Below are 20,724 nucleotides of genomic sequence, written 5' to 3'. Positions count from 1 at the left end.
TCTATCGTAGAGAATAATTTGTGACAACTGACGTTAATGTCCCTTCTATAACATTCTGAATGGCATAGAAGAGTTTGCCTCTTTCCCGTTATACAAAATTAAATCAACTACACTAAATCAGAAATGTTTTGGCTGTATTAAAACAAGGATAACACATTTGCAGAAGTCACACCCTCTCTTCTCTTGCTTACACACCAGTATCAACAACTGTCTTAACCAAACCCACAGCTTCTGGTCACAAAAGGAATACTTTGTGTGGATACACTCAGCTCAAGTCTCAGTCCCCGAGTGACTTGCTCTTACGTATAGAAAGTATAATGTCCGTCCAATCTGATCTTTCACTATCCACATGTTGCTTCAGGGGTGCTGACTTTTGCAATCATCCTGCTATAAATACCAGCAAATCCATAAACTCAGTGCTCCGGTATTGAGTATTCTACTTTGAGAACTTCTGATTCTTTATCCAGTTTTTGACCTTAGCTATAGTTTCACCCTCTTTGTTTTCCACCAGCCTTGTCCTTGACCTGAATTTGCCTCTGGTCCTCCTAGTACCAGACTATTGGTTTTGTCTCACAGTCTCTATGTCTAGTCTATTGTGGTATTTGCTAAACTCAGCATGGGCATTCAGTTATCCATCAGGAATTACAGAGCTACAGAAACTGCCACTGGTATTTACCAGTAATCCCATGAACCTGCTTACTAAGCCACACATCCTGACTGCTACTTACTAATCCTCACTGTGACTGTTGCTTACAGGTAATTCTATCTTTGTTGCTTACTGGTACCCCTGCACAATTGTATGCCAGGTTACAGATCTGGTGACTGTTTTAACTAGTAGCCAAGCGTGCAAACCACTGAAAGTTAGCACCATGAAGTACACAGGAAACAGACTTCCAGAACTAAATATGATCACCAATGAACACAGTCAAGATTAAAGTTCCCTCAGAGGAACCAAATATGTATACATGACTAATAAGTTAAAGTGAATGTAAATTTTGATGCTTAAGTGCCCGGTTTTTAAATATTCGATTAAAGGGACAGTCTAGTACAAATTAAACTTTCATTATTCAGATAGGACTTTTAATTTGAATCAACTTTCCAATTTACTTGTATCATCAAATTTGCTTTTTTCTCTTGGTATTCTTAGTTTAAACTAAATATAGGTAGGCTCATATGCTAATTTCTAAGCCTTTGAGGGCTGCCTCTTATCACAGGCTTATTAAATCTCTTTTCAACACAAAGAGACAGAAAGTACACATGGGCCATATAGATAACACTGTGTTCAGGCACAGGGGGTTATTTAAGATTTAGCACAAAACAATGCTAAATTTAAGACAATAGATAATAAACAGTCATGTGATCAGGGGGCTGGAAGAAGGTTCCTAGATACAAGGTAATCACAGAGGTAAAAAGTATATTAATATAACTGTGTTGGTTATGCAAAACTGGGGAATGAGTAATAAAGGGATTATCTATCTTTTAAAACAATAACAATTCTATGGTAGACTGTCCCTTTAAAAACAGGGGCACTTTAATTCATCAAAATTTACATTTCACTCCTGTTGTGAAAAAAAAAAAAAAAAAACTAAAAAAAAAAAAACTTACCTTTTAATCTTCACAGCAGCTCCAGCTTCCTCCGGTCGTTGCAAGCCATTTCTAATGGCAGAAATGATGGATAGGTCATCCTCCAATCACAGCTTCCCCCCGGGGAAATCAGTGTCTGATTCAACGCTGTGATTGAGGAAGCTGGATTCCTCATTTTAGACCCAGGAAGAGGCTTTGCAACAGTTGGAGGAAGCTGGAGCGGCTGTGAAGATTAAAAGGTACGTTTTTTTTTTTCACAACAGGAGTGAAATGTAAATTTTGATGAATTAAAGTGCCCCTGTTTTTAATCGAATTTTTAAAAACTGGGCATTTTAGTATCAAAATTTACGTTCACTTTAATGTTTGGGGGGGGGGGGGGAAACAACATATTGAAATAAGAATGATTTTATAGGTTTTATAAAATGAATACTCACTTTTCTACCCATAGTACAGATACCAGTTTAACTCCTGTTTTGACTGCCTTGGCCCATGTTCCTTGATTACCATCTTTAAAAACTACATGTGTAACCTGTTTGTTGAAAGTTTTAGAAATCTGAAGGAAAAAAAAAAAAAAAAAAAAAAAAGGAGAGAAACATTAAAACAGACAGGTATTGTGCGTAATTAAAAGTGAGTGTAAAAAGATGTCAGGAATTAAACCTTAAAGTGCCATAAAACATGTTGAGATTTGTGCATATCCTAAAATGGCTAATTAAATAAAAATAGTTTAAAAATTGCTGGCAAGTGTTTTAAAATATTTTTCAAAAATCAACAAAAACAAAATTTATGCTTACCTGATAAATTTATTTCTTTGACACGATGAGTCCACGGATCATCTCAATTACTAATGGGATATTCACCTCCTGGTCAGCAGGAGGAGGCAAAGAGCACCACAGCAGAGCTGTTAAATAGCTCCTCCCTTCCCTCCCACTCGTCATTCAACCGAAGTTAGGAAGAGAAAGGAAAAGCCAAGGTGCAGAGGTGTCTGAAGTTTACATAACCCACAACCTGTCTAACAAGAACAGGGCGGGCCGTGGACTCATCGTGTCAAAAAAGAAATACATTTATCAGGTAAGCATAAATTTTGTTTTCTTTTTTATGACACGATGAGTCCACGGATCATCTCAATTACTAATGGAAACTAATACCAAAGCTAGAGTACACAGATGATACGGGAGGGACAAGACAGGGAACCTAAACGGAAGGTACCACTGCTTGAAGAACCTTTCTCCCAAAGGCGGCCTCAGCTGAGGCACAAGTAAAAAAAGTAAAACTTTGAAAAAGTGTGAAGAGAGGACCAAGTAGCAGCCTTGCAAATCTATTCCACAGAAGCATCATTTTTGAATGCCCCACAGGAAGCAACAGCTCTTGTGGAACGATCCGTAACTCTCTCTGGAGGTTGCTGTCCAGCAGTCTCATATGCAAAGTGGATGATACTCTTTAGCCAAAAAGAAAGGGAAGTAGCCGTAGCTTTCGGACCCTTGCGTTTCCCTAAGAAAACCACAAAGAGGAAGACTGACGAAAATCTTTAGTCGCCTGTAGGTAATACTTTAAAGCACGAACCACGTCCAAATTGTGCAAAAGTCGTTCCTTCTGAGGAGGAGGATTAGGACACAAAGAAGGAACAACAATCTCCTGGTAAATGTTCCTGTCAGAAACAACCTTAGGAAGAAATCCCAGCTTACGCAAAACAACCTTATCCGAATGGAAGATAAGGAGATTCACACTGCAAAGCCGAGAGTTCAGAGACTCTACGAGCAGAGGAAATAGCAACTAAATAAAACTTTCCAAGATAACATCTAAAGAATGCATAGGCTCAAATGGAGGCCGTTGGAGAACATTAAGAACTAAATTCAGACTCCAAGGAGGAGTAACCGGTTTGAACACAGGCCTAATTCTAACCAAGGCCTGACAAAAAGACTGAACGTCTGGAACATCTGCCAGATGTTTATGCAACAAAATAGAAAAAAGCAGAGATTTGACCCTTCAGAGAACTTGTCAATAATCCTTTTTCCAATCCTTCTTGGAGAAAAGACAAAATATAGATATTTACGCCATATCTTATAATAAATTCTTCTGGTTACAGGTTTACGAACCTGGATCATGGTCTCAATGACCGATTCAGAAAAACCCTGCTTAAACAGAATTGAGCGTTCAATCTCCAAGCAGTCAGCTTCAGAGAAACTAGATTTGGATGAAGAAAGGGTCCTTGAATTAGATGGTCCTTCCTCAGCGTTAGACTCCAAGGTGGTTGAGATGACATGTCCACCAGATCTGCATACCAAATCCTGCGAGGCCAGGCTGGTGCAATGAGTATCACCAATGCCTTCTCCTTCTTGATTCGAGCAATCACAGAGGAAGAAGCGCAAACGGACTGAAGGTCCAAGGAACCGCCAAGGCATCTATTATTTCCGCCTGGGGATCCCTGGACCTTAAACCGTATCTCGGGAGCTTGGCATTCTGACACGATTCCATTAGATCTAATTCCGGCTGACCCCACTTGCGGATCAGGCTGGCAAACACTACCGGATGGAGTTCCCACTCCCCCGGATGAAAAGTCTGCCTGCTCAGGAAGTCTGCCTCCCAGTTGTTCACCTCTGGGATGTGGATCGCTGACAGCCAACAAGAGTGAGTCTCCGCCCACTGGATTATCTTGGATACCTCTCTCATCGCTAAGGAACTCCTTGTTCCTCCCTGATGATTGATGTAAGCTACTGACGTTATGTTGCCTGACTGGAACCTGATAAACTAGACCGAAGCTAACTGAGGCCAGGTCAGAAGAGCATTGTACATTGCTCTCAGCTCCAGAATGTTTATAGTTAGAACAGACTCTGACCGAGTCCAAACTCCCTGAGCCTTTAGAGCCCCAGACTGCTCCCCACTCCAGAAGGCTGGCGTCTGCTGTCACAACTGCCCAAGATGGACTGTGAAAGCAGGTTCCCTGGGAGAGATGATCCAGAGACAACCAACATTGAAGAGAATCCCTTGTCTCCTGCTCCAGTAGTATTTGAGGAGACAAATTGGTCTTAACTGCAGAGGTCTGAAATGAAACCGAGCAAAAGGAATGATGTCCAGTGCCGCCACCAATCAGCCCGACTTCCTCCATGCACTGAGCCACTGATGGCCGAGGAGTGGACTGAAGGACTCGACAAGTATCTATAATCTTCGATTTCCTGACTTCTGTCAGAAAGATCTTCATTGACAGAGAATCTGTTACGGTTCCCAGGAAAGTTACCCTTGTACTTGGGACAAGAGAGCTCTTTTGTAAATTTACCTTCCACCCGTGAGAGCGAAGGAAAGACAATACCATACTCATGTGGGATTCCGCTAGATGAAAGGACTGTGCCTGGATTAGAATGTCGTCCAGATAGGGCGCCACAGCAATGCCTCGAGAACGAAGTACCGCTAACAGAGAACCCAGAATTTTTGTGAACACTCTGGGAGCAGCGGCAAGACCAAAACCAAGAGCCACAAACTGAAAGTGTTTGTCCAGAAATGCGAATCTTAGTTCTTGTGAATGGGAACTTGGTTCTTGTGAATGGGAACATGCAAGTATGCGTCCTTTAAGTCCACTGTTGTCATAAATTGACCCTCCTGGATTAAAGGAAGAATGGAATGTATAGTTTCCATCTTGAAGGGCGGTACCCTGAGTAACTTGTTTCGACTCTTGATGTCTAAAATGGGCCTAAAGGTTCCCTCCTTTTTTGGAACCAAAAATAGGTTGGAGTAAAATCCCTGACCCTGTTCCCGTAAGAGAATGGGAGCAATCACTCCCAGATCGGAGAGGTCTCTTACACAATGTAAGAATGCCTCTCTTTTTGTCTGTCTCTCTTGAAAGTAGGAACCCTCCACTGGGAGGAAAACCGTTGAAATCCAACTGGTATCCCTTGGACACAATTTCTAATGCCCAGGGATCCTGAACATCCCGAATCCAGGCTTGAACGAAGAAAGAAAGTCTGCCCCCCTACCAGATCCGGATCGGGGGCATGACCTTCATGCTGACTTGGATTAAACGGCAGGCTTCTTAGCCTGTTTTCCCTTATTCCAAGGCTGGGTAGATCTCCACGCCGGTTTGGGTTGATCCTGTTTGACAATGGAAGATGAGGAACTTCCCCTGAAATTACGAAAGGAACGAAAATTACTCTGGCGGCCCTTCGTCTTATTTTTCTTATCCCCAGGGAGAAAATGACCTTTACCTCCCGTGATGTCAGAAATAATTTCCGATAGACCAGGGCCACATAAGGTCTTTCCCTTATATGGAATAGCTAAAAGCTTTGACTTAGGAGACGTCCGCAGACCAAGGCTTCAGCCATAAGGCCCTGCGGGCCAAAATAGAAAAACCTGATATCTTAGCTCCCAGCTTGATAATTTGAAGGGAAGCGTCTGTGATAAAGGAATTAGCTAACTTGAGGGCCTGTATCCTTATCTTGAATCTCATCCAAGGATGTCTCCGTTTTGAAAGCATCAGATAAGGCGTCAAACCAATATGCAGCCGCACTGGTGACGGTAGCAATGCACACAGCAGGCTGCCATTGTAGACCCTGGTGTACGTACATCTTCTTGAGCAGGCCCTCTAATTTCTTGTCCATAGGATCTTTGAATGCACAACTATCCTCTATGGGGATAGTAGTTCTCTTGGCTAAAGTGGAAATAACCCCTTCCACCTTAGGTACTGTTTGCCAAGCTTGCTTGATAGATTCAGCTATGGGAAATATCTTCTTGAAAATAGGAGATGGAGAAAAAGGAATACCCGGTTTCTCCCACTCCTTAGCAACAATCTCAGAAGCTCGGTCAGGAACCGGAAAAACATCAGACGAGGAAGGAACCTCGAAATATCTGTTCAACTTACTGGATTTTTTTTAGGGACAACCACATCCGTGGAGTCGCTATCATCTAAAGTAGCTAATACCTGCTTAAGCAATAGACGGAGGTGTTCCAGCTTGAATCTAAAAGATACTACCTCAGTATCAGTGAGCGGGAGTACCCCTTCAGAATCTGAAATCTCTCCGTCAAATGCTACCACAGCTTCTTCCTCCTCAGGCATCTGAGAGGAAAACTCCGAAACCGCAACAATTGCATCAGAAACCTCGCTAACTGAATGACTTGTCTGCCTCTTACGTTTACCCTGCAACATGGGAAAAGCAGATAGCGCATCAGAAATGGTAGAAGACATGAGAGATGCAATGTCTTTTAAAGTAACTCCAGTGGTAGTTACAGAGGAGACGCAGGAACTGCTTGTGAGGGTGGTAACACTTGGAGCGCTTGAGGAGAAAGTTGAGGCAAACAATGTTCATCATTAGAATCCTGAACAACATCCCCCTTAGAAGAAGTTGGCTCAGAAATTGTTTTATTTTTAAAACGTATATAGTCCTCTCAATACAAATAGGACAGAAAGGTATTGGTGGTTCCACATGAGCATCACCACACAAAGAGCAAGGAAAAGTTTGCAAAGTCCCTTCATCCATACTTGTTCACACTTAGAAATATTCTAATACAAACACTTTAAATTTAATAAAAATGTCAATGTGCAAAAAAACGGTACTATGCCTTTAAATTTCAAAAGCGCAACTTTTTTACTGCGCACTGCAAATTAAGCAAAAAACAAGTTAAACTAACCCCCCAGTCACCTCCACACCTCAGCAGCCCTGCTGAGGCGCCTACCTTACTAAAAGACAACCAGGAAGTTCCCCCAGCGCAACAGAAGACTTGACAATATGTCCAGAACCGCCTGAAGCATTCTGGTCCTAGGAACGCATGTAAATAGTAACAAACATGCGTTCCTAGCAAACACAGACCGGAGCCTCCTCTCTTGCTGCCCAGACTTCCTCTAGGTCGCAAGAAGAGGCGCGCGCGGGAAAGGAAGGACCGCCCATAGTGGGCGTGACTAAACGAACTGTCTTCTCCAGGGGAAATATTTACCCCCGAGGAGAAGGAAACACAAAAACACAAACACTTCTCCACAGAAATGTATAAATGAGAGTGAATAAAGAAATTATGTAGACTGCCAGTTGCTATGGATATAACAGAGTACAGTCTAATAGAGCCGATATGACATTAGTACTCCCCAGCACTCAGACCAGCCCTCCAGTGCCACATATAGCTGTCTAGCACTCCCTCTTGTAACTTGAGAGATAGTGCCCAATAAATAAAGTGCCCAATTACTATGAAGCTCCTTTGTACGGTAAAAAGGTAGAAGTGTGTGCCCCTCTTGTTCTGAGCTCTGTCTTGTACCCCCAGAAAAAGAAAAAGCACTTTACCTCTTAATACGGCCTGACAGTTGACAGGTTTGAGAGGTCCTCTTCTTCACATAGACCTGTAGAAAAATAAAGACTGAGTCATGTCCCTCAGACTATAGAAAGATAGGGCAGTATTAAATATGGGAGGCGCAGTGAGAATTAAATCCCACAAGTTCCCATTACTCTAAAGCCACCAAAGATCTACTGTAGAGACTGATATGGACTACGGCTACACCCTAGGACAAAGCAGAACAATCTTGTACCACTTAAAAATAAACTCTTGATTGAAGAAACTATTCTAACACCTCACTTTGCCACTTCCTATCACTAACACAGGCAAAGAGAATGACTTGGGTGGGAGGGAAGGGAGGAGCTATTTAACAGCTCTGCTGTGGTGCTCTTTGCCTCCTCCTGCTGACCAGGAGGTGAATATCCCATTAGTAATTGAGATGATCCGTGGACTCATCGTGTCATAAAAAATAAATTACTTACATAGGTATACTGTCTGGAGTAGTCTGATCCATCACCCCCCTTTTTAGTGTTTAGCTACAGAAACACAGCATTGTATTTCACAGCAGCTTATTTGCTTCTAGGCATGCTCCAGCAGATAAGTGTCTACTTCTGCATTCTACCAAAAGCAAAAGGTAGATATAGATACAGCCATAGAAGGAAATGTGTTGGTGATTAGATCTGTAAAATTTTGAAACTTAAATGAAAGGGTTAATGGCGAGGCAATGCAGTATAAATTTGCAAGTAAAGTAAGTACTATATTTTATTTTGTCTATATCCCAACTTGTTTTATGTCCCTTTAACATCAATGCATTCTCATATAATTCGGTTTTTGAAAGTCTTCAAGAACAAAAAATTTTTTTCCAGCACTCTCACCAGGACTCCTCCATTGCACTGAAAATGAATGCACAGGATCTCTCAAAGTCATACAATCCCTTTCCAAAATCCCAGAGAAGTTAGTAGCAGCTGTCTCCTTGCTCGTACAGTACTTTTAGCATTGATTTAATCAATCAGACTTGCACATTAAAGGGATAGTAAACACCAAAAATGTTATTGTTCAAAAAGATAGATAATCCCTTTATTTACCATTCCCCAGTTTTGAATAACCAACACTGTTATAGAAATATACTTTTTACCTCTGTAACTACCTTGTATCTAAGCTTCTGCCGACTGCCTCCTTATCTCAGATCTTTTGACAGACTTGCATTTCAGGCAATTAGTGCTGACTCTTAAATAACTCTACATGTGTGAGCACAATGTTATTTATATGAAACACATGAATAAACACCCTCTAGCTGTGAACGACTGTCAAATGCATTCAGATAAGAGACCGCTTTTAAGGGCTTAGAAATTAGCATATGAGCCTACCTAGTTTTAGCTTTCAACTAAGACTAACAAGAGAACAAAGCAAATTTGATGATAAAAGTAAATTAGAAAGTTGGTTAAAATTGCATGCCCTATATGAATCATGAAAGTTTAATTTAGACTTTACTATCCCTTTAACCCTTTGAGTGCTAATGACGGCTCTGAGCCGTCACAGAGTTTCTAACTCTGGTGCTAATAAAGGCTCAGAACCGTCATGAGCACTCTCCCACCTTGAGGGAGATCTGGGAGCTCCTAACCGCTCCCACCCCGGCGATCGTGCCTGTAGAGTGACAGGCATCGCCAGGGCTTCACGTGATGCGCGGTGATGTCACAGCGCAACTTTATTTATACTTAACAATGTTAAGTATAGGAGGAGGGGCATGCTGTTTAGAAGCCTGTATCTCAGGCATCTAAGCAGCTACAGACCCCCAAGACCCACTGTTGGGAAGGTAATCGACTAACCTTTACGACAGTGTAAGTCTTGAGGGTCTGTAAAAGAAAAAAAGAAAAGTTAAACACATTTTTTTCAAAAATTAAAAAAAAAAAAAAAAAACTTAGAAAATATTAACACCCAGGTGGGGAAGTGCTTAGCACTCAAAGGGTTAAAGGGATATGAAAGTCAATATATTTCTATTATCAAATTTACTCAATTCTCTTGGTATCTTGTTGAAAAGCATAAATAGGTAGGCTCAGGAACAGCAATGCACTGCTAAGAGCTAGCTGGTTATTGGTGTTGAACACATATGCCTCTTTCCATTGGCTCACCAGATGTGCTCAGCTAGCTCCCAGTAGTGCAATTCTGCTCTGGTGCAGAAATGAACCTACTGTTAAGCCATTTGCATAAGATAAACACACAGATATATGCAAGTACATTTAGAGATAATAAAACTGGTATATAAACTAGATTTTCTAATCTAAAAGGAGGCATAAATGAAAATGTAATTTTCTAACCAGGAAAGATATATAATATGGTCTCTGGTGTGATTTAATAATTGTTATATAACTAGTGCAAACAGCTGTTCATATTTTCATATGCTTATTATTTTAATTGTAGGGTGTGATACTCTCACTGCTGCATACTATCCCATTATCTATAAAAGCAACATTCTAACATTTTTATCCTTACTACCGCACTCTCTTCTACTCACTTCAGAAACCGAACGCTCTTCCTTAGCCGCAAGGCATGCAGGGACTTCCCAGCTGATAGCTAAGCCTTGCTCATTCTCCATGACCTTTCTTAAAGGGATATGAAACCCAAAAACTTTTTTTTTGTGATTCAAACAGAATATACAATTTTAGAGATACCTAGGTGTCTGGAGAACTACATGGCAGGAAATAGTGCTGTTGGCTAGTGTTCTTGCAAATGGATAACATTCTTACAAAACTGCTGCCATACAGTGCTTCAGACATGTGCGTGCTCCTGAGCTTACATCCCTGCTTTTCAACAAAAGATATCAAAAGAACAAAGAAAATGAGATACTAGAAGTAAATTAGAAAGTTGTTAACATTGCATGCTATCTGAATCATGAAAGAGAATGTTGGGAGTTCATGTCCCTTTAAAAGGGGCCATTGTTGTATAGTTTTCTAGAGGCCCGCTCTACACTAGTTTTTCTTTTCTTTTTTTGTATACATTTGCTTAAGAGTTTGCACCAAATGATTATATTAATTTAAATATAATCATTAAGAAGAATTAAAAATGTATGGCTAATTAACCAGGGATTAAAATGCACATTCCTAGTTTTATTTTGCTTGCTTTTCCTGTAAAATTCCACCAAGAGAGGCTGGAGATCAGATTGTTAAATACAGTACATTAACAATCAAATTCATGACTATAAAAAGCTTTGCTTGCAATACCAGTGAGGATATTATTTTATTCAAAGACAGAAATAAGCAATGTGATACATATAGAATGAAGGATGTGTAAAAAAAAAAAAAGTATTGCTTTTAGGGTCACTCTATTGAACGTTATGTCTGTTTTATATTTGTAAAATAAACGCTACATTTTATTGAAGAGCCCAGTGAGTGCCTTTTACTTTGGATTTGATACTTATTTTACTAGTGAAGTGAACCCTGGCTGCTGATATATTTGTAAGACTATGCTCATCTTGTTTGTATGTATGTATATATATATATATATATATATATATATATATCAGTGCAAAATCACCTTAACCCCTTCCCGCCGTTAGGACGTTCCATGCCGCCCTTAATGCGCTGGGCTTTAGCTCCTTTAGGACGGCATGGAACATCCTGGCCGTTTGGCTGTATTGAAGCCATAGCAGCTTATTAAATGGGAACAGGCACTGGAGGATGTGCCTAGCGTCATAGGCATTCCCCTTGACCAGATCCCATCATTGAAATCACGTGATCGCATGAACAATCGCATGATTTCAATTTGTTCAGTCAGGAAGTATGTGGGCAGAAAATAATTTGATGTACCATTAAAGGTATATGACACCAGCTTTTCTGTTATTCAGATATAGCATGTCATTTTAAGCAACTTTCTAATTTACTCACATTATCAATTGTTCTTTGTTCTCTTGGCATCTTTATTTGAAAAAACAGGAATGTAATCTAAGGAGCCGGACCATTTATGGTTCAGCACTATGGGTTAGTGCTTGCTGATTGGTGGCTTCATTTAGCAAACAGTACCCAGTAAAATTACTGAAAATATTTGTGTGCTGCACTACTATCAGAAATATGGAGAGTGTAACATAACTAAATTGTTAGAAAGAGAATTGTAATATAAAGATGTGACAGGACTTTCTTTTAAATACATATGTTTATTGAACTAATGCATCTCTAATTTCTCATGCAAAGTTTCAAAACCAGGAAAAAAGAAATGCTCAAATAGCGTATCAGGAGAGCTGTAAGATGTAAATTGTATTTATTTAATGTATTGCTAAGTCAAGTTGTGCTAATAATAATAAAAAAGCACAACACTTACTTTTGCACCCAAATTATGCAGTTGCTGTGAAAAAGTCTTGGAATAGTTCTCTGTTCTGTTAGATGACCATACTTCAACATAAGCAACAACATCTGAAAAAGAAAAAGATAAATATGGTTTAAATAGGTTTTATAAATGGTATTAGTAAATGGAACTTCATAAACAAATCAAAACAGTTATGATCAATGTAGTGTCTTTATAATATAAAATGTTATACAAATGTACTCAAAATCTAGGACACAAAGCAGTGATATAAACACTTGGCTGAAATTGATAGGCACAAAATGTGATATTTGCACTTATTAATTTATTTTTTCAAGTTCTGACTCAAAAGTTTAATAGATGTGTTAATTGCTAATAACCTGGTTTCTCCCATTCATTGCTCAATTACTGGGTCAGTACAAAAGCAGCCAGCCTAACTTGACCAGAATCACCTAAAAAAACAATAATGGTAACACAAATGACAAGACAATAACTCTGAAAAAAAGGGTCGCAGCAAGTGGCCTTTGCTAAAGTATGTTAGCATTTCTTTTTATACAGTGGTAAATAAACCGCTAAAAGGTTAGGAAAAAAATGTCTACTCTTAAAACAACAGACATAAACTGATAGAAATTGGTCCGGTACATATCACGAAAATGTAGTATAGGTGCCAATGAAGACATAGGTCTCTGCATACCCCAAATCAAAAGCATAAAATGTCCATAGCACCTTTAGTATCTTTCATAAAAACCTAAGCATATGTCCACTTGTAATCTAGTCCATAATCAGCATGCAATAGCATATTTTTATACACACACCCCCTTCCTAGATACCTTGTTTTATACCAAATCCATTTTAACCCTTAAATACATTTTTATTAATATATTTTTTTATCAGGTTTATATGTGTGTAATAGTTATTTTAATGCATTTGTGATGTGCCTTGTGCAATATTTTTTTATTTTTTTTTTAACCCTTACACTTGACACTAGGTCTTTAGGCAGCTGGTGATTAGACCAACTAATTGATAATGAGATTAGTTGACAACTATTTTCATAATCGGTTATTATCGATTATATCAATTAGTAGTGTCAGCTCTACTAGTGACCCTGCAATGCAATGAGTTTAAAGGGACAGTATACTCAGAAATGTAAACCTCAAATTTACATTTGCATGATGTATTAAACATATGTTTCATTCATCACATTTTAAATACGTCTTTTTTAACTATTAATTTTATCACAAAACTTACCCCCCCCCCCTTGTATATTACCAGTCCGCCTACCGATCCGTCGCATTTTTTTCACTATTTTCAATCATTTGCAATCCACCTATAGTAAAATTATCTGTCGCGCTATATATAAGATATGTAAACACGTGCTCAATTTATTATTTACTAAGGTATGCGCGACTTCCGACGTTCACGTGAAGCGATCGATGCTTAGAACATCAGATATAACAGAGAATGCTCCTTTTTTTCCATTGCGCATAGCTACGACATTGACGCGTGCGCAAAAGTAATTACATACAACGCCGCTCTGTAAAGACATAAGCGTGAGCGAGCTTTAGTGGGAGGAAATGTAGGCGTTACAAAATTTGCATGTGGTTAGAGCAGATTAGATCTAGACCGCCCATATTAGAGATGATATTAAGGGGTTGGAGAACGAACAGCCATTAACGGTTACACTCAAAATGCAAGATGAAATAAAACATGGAAAAAATATTGTTTATTAAAATGAAATGTGTTTCAAATGTAATGGCAAAGACTAACATTGCCCACGATTTTAGTATGTGTGAATTTACTGACCCTTTAAAGGAATAGTCTAGTCAAGATTAAACTTTCATGTTCCAGACAGAGCATGCAATTTTAAGCAACTTTCCAATTTACTCCTATTATCAATTTGTCTTCACTCTCTTGGTATTTTTATTTGAAAAAGCCAGAATATAATCTTGGTTCAACGTATGGGTAGCGCTTGCTGATTGGTGGCTACATTTAGACACCACTCAGCAAGCGCTGCCCAGGTGCTAAAGCGGGCTAGAACCTAAGCTTACTTTCAAATAAAGATACCAAGAGAATGAAGAAAAAATGATGAGTAAATTAGAAAGCTGCTTAAAATTGCATGCTATATCTGAATCATGAAAGTTTAATTTTGACTAGACTATCCCTTTAACTTCAGCAAAGGGGTTAAACACATAGAAGTGCTGCTCAGGACCCATATTGCATTTTTGGTCCCAAGCAGAACCCACTGCTGAAGCCAAATCAGTAGCACTAGCTGCACAACTGAGTCCTGTGACTAGCTCTGCTAAATGGATCAGCAGTTCACCGCGGCACTACTGTTTAACTACTTTGTGGGGAGTGAGATACACAGTAGTAGAGCAGATTCAGTTGATAGTCGTACAATGAGCATGTCATTTTTCGACAACTATTAGAAAATTAGAACAGCACTCTTAGTGAATTTCCTTGCAAAATAAAACTTTAATCACTCCTCTTAGATAGTTATTACTTTTACGTAGGCTTTAAAATACTTATGTAGTATATTCCTTAACGTCATTACAGTCTATCTGCGACTATTTGTAAGAGCTATATGAGTTCGGAATGTAAAACAGTAACGCTCCTGCACTCTCTTTGACAAGTTGTACAGAATTGTTCGCGTATTTATTTATCAGAGAATATAATGTGCCGTGACGTCACCTTTCAATATCCCGCTGCAAACTGGGGATGATGACAAAGCCAACAGATCCATGTTCTCCCAGCACAAGTTACCAAGACCGCGCCACGGCTTCAAAACTAACTTCCGCTAAATGCAAACGTCATCACGCTACACGTTGACTGATGGTCACCAAACCTAGTAGTAGCCAGCGGGCAGCGTGATTGGTTCACGTACTTTAATCGATGGAGTAATTGTAATACAGTATATAATTGAACAGGTCGAGTATATAGGAGCAGAATAATTACGGATTCCATTTAAATACATCATTTATACTGGACAGTAAACTATCCACCTTACTCAAGAAATACAATCATTAACCAGCTGTTTACGGTATTAGCAATTGGATGGTGACCGGGTGTCAAATAAAATGACACGGGATGTGAGCGATGCAGGAGTTGAAACTAATTAAACGGTTTATGGACTATGGTCAAACGTATTAACAATAGGCTTCTGCCTTGTACTGGGCAAAGCTGTGGAAAATGTAAAAAAAAATATACATGTATATAGGTAGACGTTAACTACCAAAGAAAAGTTGTTAATTAAAAGTACATATTACTCAATATTTTATATTATGAAAAAGCAGCAATTAAACATGTTTAAACATTGTTTTGCATGTATGGGATTAAGAAAAAACTGCTTAAAGGGACACTAAACCCAATTTTTCTTTCATGATTCAGAGCATGCAATTTTAAGCAACTTTCTAATTTACTCCTATTATCAATTTTTCTTTGTTCTCTTGCTATCTTTATTTAAAAAGCAGGAATGTGATGCAAAGGAGCCGGACCATTTTTGGTTGAGAACCTGGGTTATGCTTGCTTATTGGTGGGTAAATGTAAGCCTCCAATAAGCAAACACTATCCATGGAGCTGAACCCATAATGGACTGCCTGCTACGATTTACATTCCTGCTTTTAAAATAAAGATAGCAAGAGAAAGAAGAACATTTGATAATAGAAGTAAATTAGAAAGTTGATTAAAATGTCATGCTCTATCTGAATCATGAAAGAAAGAAATTTGGGTTAAGTGTCCCTTTAACCCCTTAATGACCGAGGACGTGCAGGGTACGTCCTCTTAAAAAAGTCACTTAACGACCAAGGACGTACCCTGCACGTCCTCGGTTTGGAAAGCAGCTGGAAGCGATCCTGATCACTTCCAGCTGATTTCCGGTTATTGCAGGATGCCTCGATATTGAGGCATCCTGCAATAACATTTTTTACCCCTCCGGTGCAGAGAGAGCCACTCTGTGGCCCTCTCTGCACCGGACATCGATGGCCGCATTCGTTGGTGGGTGGGAGCTGAAGTGGGAGGTGGGTGGGCGGCCATCGATGGCTTCTTAGTGAGAGAGGGGGGCGGGATCGGTTGCGGTATCGCCGGGGGCGCGCACGGGCGCGCGCGCGTGCACGGGGGTGGCGGGCGGGCGCGTGCACGGGGCGGGAGCGGGTGGGAACCGCTACACTACAGAAAAAAGGTACAAGTTGAATATATAATTAACTTATTTTTTTGAAAGCATCTAAGGGATCAGGAAGGGGTGGGGGGTTGGTATTGGGGGGGGGAAGCTACACTACAGAAAAGGGGCATTTTTTTTATATTTAACCGCATATTTTTCACTAAAATGGGTACTGGCAGACAGCTGCCAGTACCCAAGATGGCGCACATTAAGTCAGAGGGGGAGGGTTAGAGAGCTGTTTGGTGGGGGATCAGTGAGGTTGGGGGCTAATGGGGATCCTACACATAAGCATATGTAAATATGCTAAAAAAAAAAGCACAAAAAAGCCAAAATTCTCCTTTTATTTTAGTACTGGCAGAGTTTCTGCCAGTACTTAAGATGGCGGGGACATTTGTGGGGTAGGGGAGGGAAGAGAGATGTTTGGGAGGGATCAGGGGGTCTGATGTTTCAGGTGGGAGGCTGATCTCTACACTAAAGCTAAAATTAACCCTGCAAGCTCCCTACAAGCTACCTAATTAACCCCTTCACTGCTAGCCATAATACACGTGTGATGCGCAGCGCCATTTAGCAGCATTCTAATTACCAAAAAGCAACGCCAAAGTCATATATGTCTGCTATTTCTGAACAAAGGGGATCCCAGAGAAGCATTTACAACCATTTGTGCCATAATTGCACAAGCTGTTTGTAAATGATTTCAGTGAGAAACCTAAAATTGTGAAAAATGTAACATTTTTTTTAATTTGATCGCATTTGGCGGTGAAATGGTGGCATGAAATATACCAAAATGGGCCTAGATCAATACTTGGGGTTGTCTACTACACTACACTAAAGCTAAAAATACCCCAAAAAGCTCCTTACATGCTTCCTAATTAACCCCTTCACTGCTGGGCATAATACACGTGTGGTGGGCAGTGGCATTTAGCGGCCTTCTAATTACCAAAAAGCAAAGCCAAAGCCATATATGTCTGCTATTTCTGAACAAAGGGGATCCCAGAGAAGAATTTACAACCATTTATGCCATAATTGCACAAGCAGTTTGTAAATAATTTCAGTGAGAAACTGAAAGTTTGTGAAAAAATTTGTGAAAAAGTGAACGATTTTTTGTATTTGATCGCATTTGGCGGTGAAATGGTGGCATGAAATATACCAAAATGGGCCTAGATCAATACTTTGGGATGTCTTCTAAAAAAAAATATATACATGTCAAGGGATATTCAGGTATTCCTGAAAGATATCAGTGTCCCAATGTAACTAGCACTAATTTTGAAAAAAAATGGTTTGAAAATAGCAAAGTGCTACTTGTATTTATGGCCCTATAAGTTACAAAAAAAGCAAAGAACATGTAAACATTGGGTATTTCTAAACTCAGGACAAAATTTAGAAACTATTTAGCATGGGTGTTTTTTGGTGGTTGTAGATATGTAACAGATTTTGGGGTTCAAAGTTAGAAAAAGTGTGTTTTTTTTTCATTTTTCCTCATATTTTATAAATTATTTTATAGTAAATGATAAGATATGATGAAAATAATGGTATTTTTAGAAAGTCCATTTAATGGCGAGAAAAACGGTATATAATATGTGTGGGTACAGTAAATGAGTAAGAGGAAAATTTCAGCTAAACACAAACACCGCAGAAATGTAAAAATAGCCTTGGTCCCAAACGGACAGAAAATGGAAAAGTGCTCTGGTCACTAAGGGGTTAAAGGAGCATTAAATTACATTTCAACAATGCATAAGCAGGTACACTATTGCAAGTGAAACAATGCAATAAAAAATTATTATTTATTTTGCAGCCTTTTGCTGTAAAATACATCTAAAAAATATGATTGACTTTCTCCCAGGGAGGCTTGGGTTAATACTTTTAGGCAATGTAAGTAAGCTTGTGTTTACTTCCCCTCCCTCAAAAAGCTTCTATGGTGTCACATGCTTTTAAAAGGTGAATTATCCATTTTGCATCAGCAATCATAGGAAATTATTTTTTTCATTATGAACTAAGTTAAATCAGTGCTAAACCTCCTTAAAGGGACACTGAACCCAATTTTTTTTCTTTCATGATTCAGATAGATCATGCAATTTTAAGCAACTTTCTAATTTACTCCTATTGTCAAATTTTCTTCATTCTCTTGGTATCTTTATTTGAAATTCAAGAATGTAAGTTTAGATGCCGGCCCATTTTTGGTGAATAACCTGGGTTATTCTTTCTGATTGGTGGATAAATTCATCCACCAATAAAAAAGTGCTGTCCAGAGTACTGAACAAAAAAGAAGCTTAGATGCCTTCTTTTTCAAATAAAGATAACAAGTGAACGAAGAAAAATTGATAATAGGAGTAAATTAGAAAGTTGCTTAAAATTGCATGCTCTATCTGAATCACAAAAGAAAAAAAATTGGGTTCAGTGTCCCTTTAAGGGAATACAAGAGGGCAGGCTACCCCAGTCTGCACATGTGTGGCCCTATATCTGACGCTGTCCAAAGGAGGCTGAAACGATTGAGTTTGTCATGTTCCTTGTTCAGAGGAGAATTGCCTGGTATTTCTGTGCTGGGCTGACCTTGTTAGGCGGAATTAGACTAATATACTTCAGGAAAGTTTTCCTCTGTGAAAAGCATAATTGGACAAAAAGAAGCTACTCCCAGGTGGTAACAAGTGTCACTTTTTCGATGACGCGGCATCAGCTGTTGGAGGCGTGTGGTACTCACTGTGCATGCGCGCAGAGCCCAACCTTGCAAAATCAGCTGTTTCTGTACAAGCAAAGGGTCGAGCCTTTCTATGGACATTAGACACCGCACATGCGCACGAGACCCAGGTCCAGAATTTCTACAGGCAAGTTGCCTTCAGTGCACATGTGCATGTTGCCGTAAAATGGGGGGGGGGGGGGGGGAAATGCATACAATTTTAAAAAAATATAATAAAATATGTGGAGCCCAAATTATCAACTGTTACAGTATAGGGCGCATTCCACTAAACAACTTCATGCACAGTGTCATGTGGCCCCACAAAATGTAACAGATGTCTTTTGTCTACATAGAGTGATCAGACCTAAGGTTTATGGAATGAACCATTCAAAGATTGAAATAAATATATGTATTGGGAAAAAATTTTCACTAAACAGAAACCAAGGGAAGATATGTACAAAGATTGAGAAAATGTATTGAGAAAATGTATATATTAAATGGGAGTGTTGGAGTTGGCAGGAGAAAAACTGTGTTCTTCCAAGGAATCTGTAATTGTGACACAGAGAGATTAGGTACAAATAGTGGATGTCTTTTAAGATGCAAACCTTCCAGGTTCTGTCTCTATGAGTGCTACCCCAAGGGTGTTTTTTTCTGAGCCTATATTTTAGTTGATCATCCTGTTTATAAACAGGTGTTTCAATGTCAGCTCAAACTACCTTTTTTTTTCTATCTTTAAGTGACATTAAACTCCAAAATTAAAGAGACAAGAGAACCAAAATACAATTTATTTATTTTTTTGATTATCAAATTTGCTTAATTATATAGGTATCCATCCTTTGTTGAAGGAGCATTGATGCACTACTGGGAGCCAGCTAGAGTCATATATTTGCAGATAACAATCAGAATCTAGCTCATAGTAGTGCACTTCTGCACTACCTAGGTATGTTTTTCAACAAAGGATGCCAAGAGAATGAAGCAAAGTAGATAATAGGAGTCTGTTGAAAAGTTGTTTAAAATTACATGCTCTATCTGAATAATTAAAGTTCAATTTTGTCTTTACTGTCCCTGTAATGCAACACAATTTGTTTATTTAAGCACAGTGTAAACATTAGCTGTAAGTGCTTCTCACGTCCACAGAGATGATGGGGTTTTTAGATGCGGACTCAGGCAGCTGTAGTTCCTGACATCAGCCAGCTCAACATGATGGGAGTTAGAGTCCAGGTAAATATGGATCAGCTAATGTAAGGACATTACTTTATAGTTAAATTATAGCCCAAGAAGCTTGCAATCTACTTTGCATTTTCATGAAAGTGGCAAATCCCAGCTTTTTATTTAATTTCCATGTACTACTTACCTATACTTAATTTGCAGTCTTATAAATGGATTTACTTTACAGGAACCACTATTGGGCTTCACAATAGTCTTGGTGACCTCCTTAGGCCTCAAAAAGGAAACTGAATTAGCTCCTGGGACGTGGCTGCAATAACCTAAAGGTAAGCGTTAAACTCTCTTTCACTCTCTCTCACTTTTCCTCTATCACACTCTATCTCTGTCACTTACTCTCTCACAATGTTTGTCCCTCTCTCATGCTCTGTGGGTCACAGAGTATGAGAGAGAGTGACATAGATAGAAGACATTGAGTGACACTCTACAGAGAGTGTAACACAATTTTTGTGAAAGAGAAAATGACAGTGACAAAGAATGTGTCTGTTCTGCTCTCTCACAATCATGTCAGATAGTATTCACTCTTTCTCACAATCTCAGACATCCCAAGTCTCCC

The 20,724-nt window shown here is 39.3% G+C and overlaps 1 protein-coding gene across 1 annotated transcript in view; it reads right to left on the bottom strand.

Moving 5' to 3' along the window:
• Window positions 1-14,861, bottom strand: part of MCPH1 (microcephalin 1) — a 1,050,284-nt gene extending 1,035,423 nt beyond the window's left edge. The window contains exons 1-3 of the mRNA XM_053710372.1: window positions 14,809-14,861; window positions 12,139-12,230; window positions 2,019-2,137 (exon numbers count right to left, since the gene is read on the bottom strand). Coding sequence (XP_053566347.1) covers window positions 2,019-2,137; window positions 12,139-12,230; window positions 14,809-14,860 — 263 coding nt within the window. The 5' untranslated portion in view covers window position 14,861. The remainder of the gene's footprint in view (window positions 1-2,018; window positions 2,138-12,138; window positions 12,231-14,808) is intronic.
• Between the last annotated feature and the right edge of the window lie 5,863 nt (window positions 14,862-20,724).

The sequence above is a fragment of the Bombina bombina genome, chromosome 4, assembly GCF_027579735.1.
Source record: "Bombina bombina isolate aBomBom1 chromosome 4, aBomBom1.pri, whole genome shotgun sequence".
Lineage (NCBI taxonomy): Eukaryota > Metazoa > Chordata > Amphibia > Anura > Bombinatoridae > Bombina > Bombina bombina.
Note: the sequence above shows the minus strand (reverse complement) of the source record. Positions and strands in the feature narration are given on the sequence as shown.